Source organism: Meleagris gallopavo, chromosome 19, assembly GCF_000146605.3.
Source record: "Meleagris gallopavo isolate NT-WF06-2002-E0010 breed Aviagen turkey brand Nicholas breeding stock chromosome 19, Turkey_5.1, whole genome shotgun sequence".
Taxonomy (NCBI): Eukaryota; Metazoa; Chordata; class Aves; order Galliformes; family Phasianidae; genus Meleagris; species Meleagris gallopavo.
In genome coordinates, this window is record NC_015029.2 from 1,677,970 (window position 1) to 1,681,802 (window position 3,833).

The 3,833-nt window shown below is 56.1% G+C and overlaps 1 protein-coding gene across 1 annotated transcript in view; it reads left to right on the forward strand.

Annotated features, from left to right (window-relative positions):
- TOR4A (torsin family 4 member A) overlaps positions 1-3,056 on the forward strand; it is a 6,231-nt gene extending 3,175 nt beyond the window's left edge. Inside the window, 2 exon segments of the mRNA XM_010720763.2 lie at positions 610-745; positions 748-3,056. Of these exon segments, the coding sequence (XP_010719065.1) occupies positions 649-745; positions 748-2,225 (1,575 nt within the window). The 5' untranslated portion in view covers positions 610-648 and the 3' untranslated portion in view covers positions 2,226-3,056.
- The last annotated feature ends 777 nt before the right edge of the window (positions 3,057-3,833 follow it).

Genomic DNA, 3,833 nt, shown 5'->3' on the forward strand with positions numbered 1-3,833 from the left:
GCAGCGCCGGCGGGCGGGGACGGAGCCGGGACCTCGCGGCCGGAGGTCGGCCCGGCAGGACGTCGCTCGCTGCTCCGCTCCGCGCTCCCATCGCCGCGTCGCTCCCTGCTCGCCGCGTGAGCTCTGTCCACGCGTTTCCCACAGCTGCCTTCGGGAGGTGACCGCGCTGCTGTTCGTGGCTCCGGGTGAGGAAGGACGGAGCGGGAGGTGGCCCAGCCGCTGCGATCCCGTAGCGCTGCCCGGGAAGGAAAGAACCCCACGGTGCGGCCGGCAGAGCTTTCCACGCCCCATTTCTGCGGTGTAGGGTGACTGTTTCCTTATGGAGGGGTGTGTTGTTGTGTGCTGCTCGTGTTTGGCAGGTGCTAAGGAAACAGCACGGGGTCAGGGCGGGATCCACCTGCCCACATCCTGCTGCCCGCCCCGTCCAACAATGCCCTTTCTCTGGGGCTGCCTTCCCCACCCCTTGGTGCACGGCTGATGCTGCGCGCAGAAGTCCGTGTTTCGACACCCCGTGGCTGTGTGTGATCGTTCCAATCAGCCTCGTTTGGCTGCTGTCAGTCACTTCCTGCTCTTACAGAGTTTGATTTTGCATTGTCCTTTTTGCTTTAGAAAGAAGAGGATGTGAGTGGGCTGTAAGAACTGAGCGAGATGGACGGAGAGCTGCTCGATACAAAGGTGGATGGGGAAGCACCCGCTGCCGTGGGGGATGTGGGAGGAGAGGCATCCTGTGCTGAGGGCGGTGCAAAGAAGAGGTGTCCTGTGCCGAGGTGGATGGAGAACTTCCCGCTGCCATGGGGGATGCGGCAGAAAGCAGTGCAAAAGGAGAGGGCCCTTATGCTGATGGCCACGTGGAAGGAGAGATGTGCTGCTCTGACAGCGATGGGGAAGGAGAGCTGCTCTGCAAGGAGGCCGATGCGAAGGGAGAGGCGTCTTGCTCTGAGAGCGAAGGGGAAGAAGTGCCTGATACTGAGATCCCTGCTGCTTCCAAGAAAATCTCTTTTATTTCTTCACCCTTGAGGGCAATCGTCCGCCTCAAGCAGCGCTACCGAGTGCAGAAGAAAAGCCGTCTGCACTTCGAGCTTCCCCAGGAAAAGTCATCCGAGCCCGTCCATGCGCGGCTGCTCCAGAGGCAGTTTTCCCTGAACAGATCTGGTCTGTACGGCTCCTCCAAGTCCTTCTTTAACCAGTCCAGCTTCAAGACATCCCAGTACTTCACCTTTGACACATCTCTGGAAGAGTGGGCGATGAGCAAACCCAGGCGGAAAAAGAAACGAAGGAAATCTCGGATAGTTCTGTACCCTGACAAAACAAAGAGATACCTCCCAACGGAGGAGAAGAGCAACGCCAAACGCTGCCTCCTGTTGCTCATCGTCATTATCTTCTTCCAGATCCTCAACGCCATAGAGAACCTGGATGACAACCTCCAAAAATATGACCTCGACGGCTTAGAGAAAACAATGCACCGGGAAGTATTTGGGCAGAAGCTTGCTGTGGAAAGTATTATGCAGCTGCTGAAGGACTATCTCGCTACCCACATCCACAACAAGCCGCTGGTCCTCTCGTTAAATGGCCCCACAGGAGTGGGGAAGAGTCACGTTGGCTGGCTGCTGGCCAAGCATTTTCGCTCCGTCATGGACAATGACTTTGTGCTTCAATACTTTGTCATGCACCACTGCCCGAGCGGCGTGGATCCTCTGACTTGTGAAACAGACTTGTCTAAGAAGATTTCTGACATGGTTACGAGAGCTGAAATCGAGGAGAAGATACCGCTGTTCATTCTGGATGAGGTTGAGCTCATGTCTCCGGTCCTGCTGGACACTCTCAGCCGATTCTTTGAACCCAACCAAACCAATGAGTTCCTCAATGCCATCTACATTTTGATAAGCAACATAGGGGGTGGTGAAATCACCAAGTTTATCATCCAGAACGCATCCGCTGAGCTCCTGCAGCAACGGAGCGGAGCTGAGGAGCTGCTGAGCGTCATCCAGCCCGTGCTGAGCCATGCCCACCCGCTGTGGAAGGCAGCAGACGTCGTCCCCTTCGTTCTCCTGGAGAGGAGTCACGTCGTAGACTGCTTCCTGGAGGAGATGAGGAGGGAAGGGCTGTACCCCGAGCAGAGCCACGTCGAGAGATTGGCCGGCCAGCTCAGCTACTACACTACGGGCGACAAGCAGTTCTCCAGGCTGGGCTGCAAGCAGGTTGTGGCCAAAGTCAACCTGCTGTAGGGGTTCTCTGCGGAGATACGACCTGTTCTCGGGATTTACAGTCTCACGAGGAGTGTGTGAGGGCAGAGTGGCTCAGGGGCTGCCCTGGGGCTGCTGGTTGAGGCAGGGGATGGCAGCCCAGGCTCCTCTGCAGCACAACCACTCCTCTCCTCTGGGTGTTCCCATGTTTGCAGAGTGCAGCATGGCCAGCGAGGAGCCCACAGCCTCACAGCAATTAGAGACACTTTGTTTGTTACTCATGCGCTCGTTAGAATGAGGACAGACGCTGTGCAGTACCAAGTGAGGGAAGAAACCATAACCCATTGGGGTTCTCTGTCTCAGCAGCACACGGAGCCACATCTCCATCACTGGGAGCTCTTCTGCGTTTTGCTGCTGGGTGCACCTCGCCACGCTCGTTATCTAGAAAGCCCGAAATAGCAACTGGTGTCTGTTGGGCAGCACACACTGGAAAAGACCATTTGGGCTGTGTGGGCACAGGAATGCTGGGCTTCTCCCAGTGCTGCAGGGCCCTGTAGATGTTCTTTGCCATTGAGACCCAGTGGGGAGCACATTGCCTGGAAGTACCTTGGGAACAGCATGTTTTAGTTTTGAGCAGGCGGGTAGAGCAGGTGTTCATGGCATTGCTTCTCCAGGTTTTGGTTTTGTGCCCAGGTTCCCTTTTACAATTTGCTGTGAATTATCACGTACGTAATCCTGTGGATGTTTGCACTGGTTGTTTGATTTGCCTCTTTCTAATTGTTGGTCTCCAAAGACTTCCATCACAAACTTCTGCTTCTGGAGCTATTGTCAGGAATAAATCCAAATTACCTTGAATAAATTAATTTGAAAGTATTTTTCCCATATGTGACCGAAATGTGGTTTTCCACCTAGATTTCTCTTCAGGGTCGATGCAGCTGTGGTTTGGACTGGGAGCAAGGGCTGCAGCTTTGCTGAAAGCTTAAAGGTGTGATGGGAGGGTTAGGCATCACCCCAGCTCAGTGGCTGTCCATGCTGCCCCTGATACCCCCCTTGCTGTCAGCTGGGGCAGCATGGACAGCCACTGCCCCAGAGGAACACCCTGAGGGCAGGCATGGCTGGCTTCAGATACACACACTCCCTTCTCTTCCGAAGCAGCTCGGCTCCAGGATGCCCAAGGATGGGAGCAATGCAGACTATGGGCTGTGGGCATCGCTCGTTGTGCACCCCAGCATGCGGCTGCAGAGCCTTCCCTGTCCTCCTGGCCTGTGCCCCATCACAAAGTGACCTCAGGTCTCCACTGTTCTGCAGTCAGCCTTCGGGGCTGGGCAGTGCCCAGCTGTCAGATCAATAGCAGGAATAACTCCTGGCTGCTTTCGGGATGCAGGAGGATCCTTTGTCCCTGGGAAGAGGCTGAGAGCTGGACACCAGCCGAACCTCCAGCTGCCCCTGCGAGCAAGTTGGGAGGATTTGCTTTTACTGTGATCGATAATGAACTGCCCTGAGCTCAGGCTCAGAGCATTCCGGGTGTGTGGCTGGGGTTCCCAGGGACACCCGTCCCACCGATGTCCCCCTCCTCCTCCCTGCGCTCCGGGCACTGGGAGAAGGTTGGGCTTTCCCCTGCATTTCTCCAGTAACACAGCCTGGCTCCAG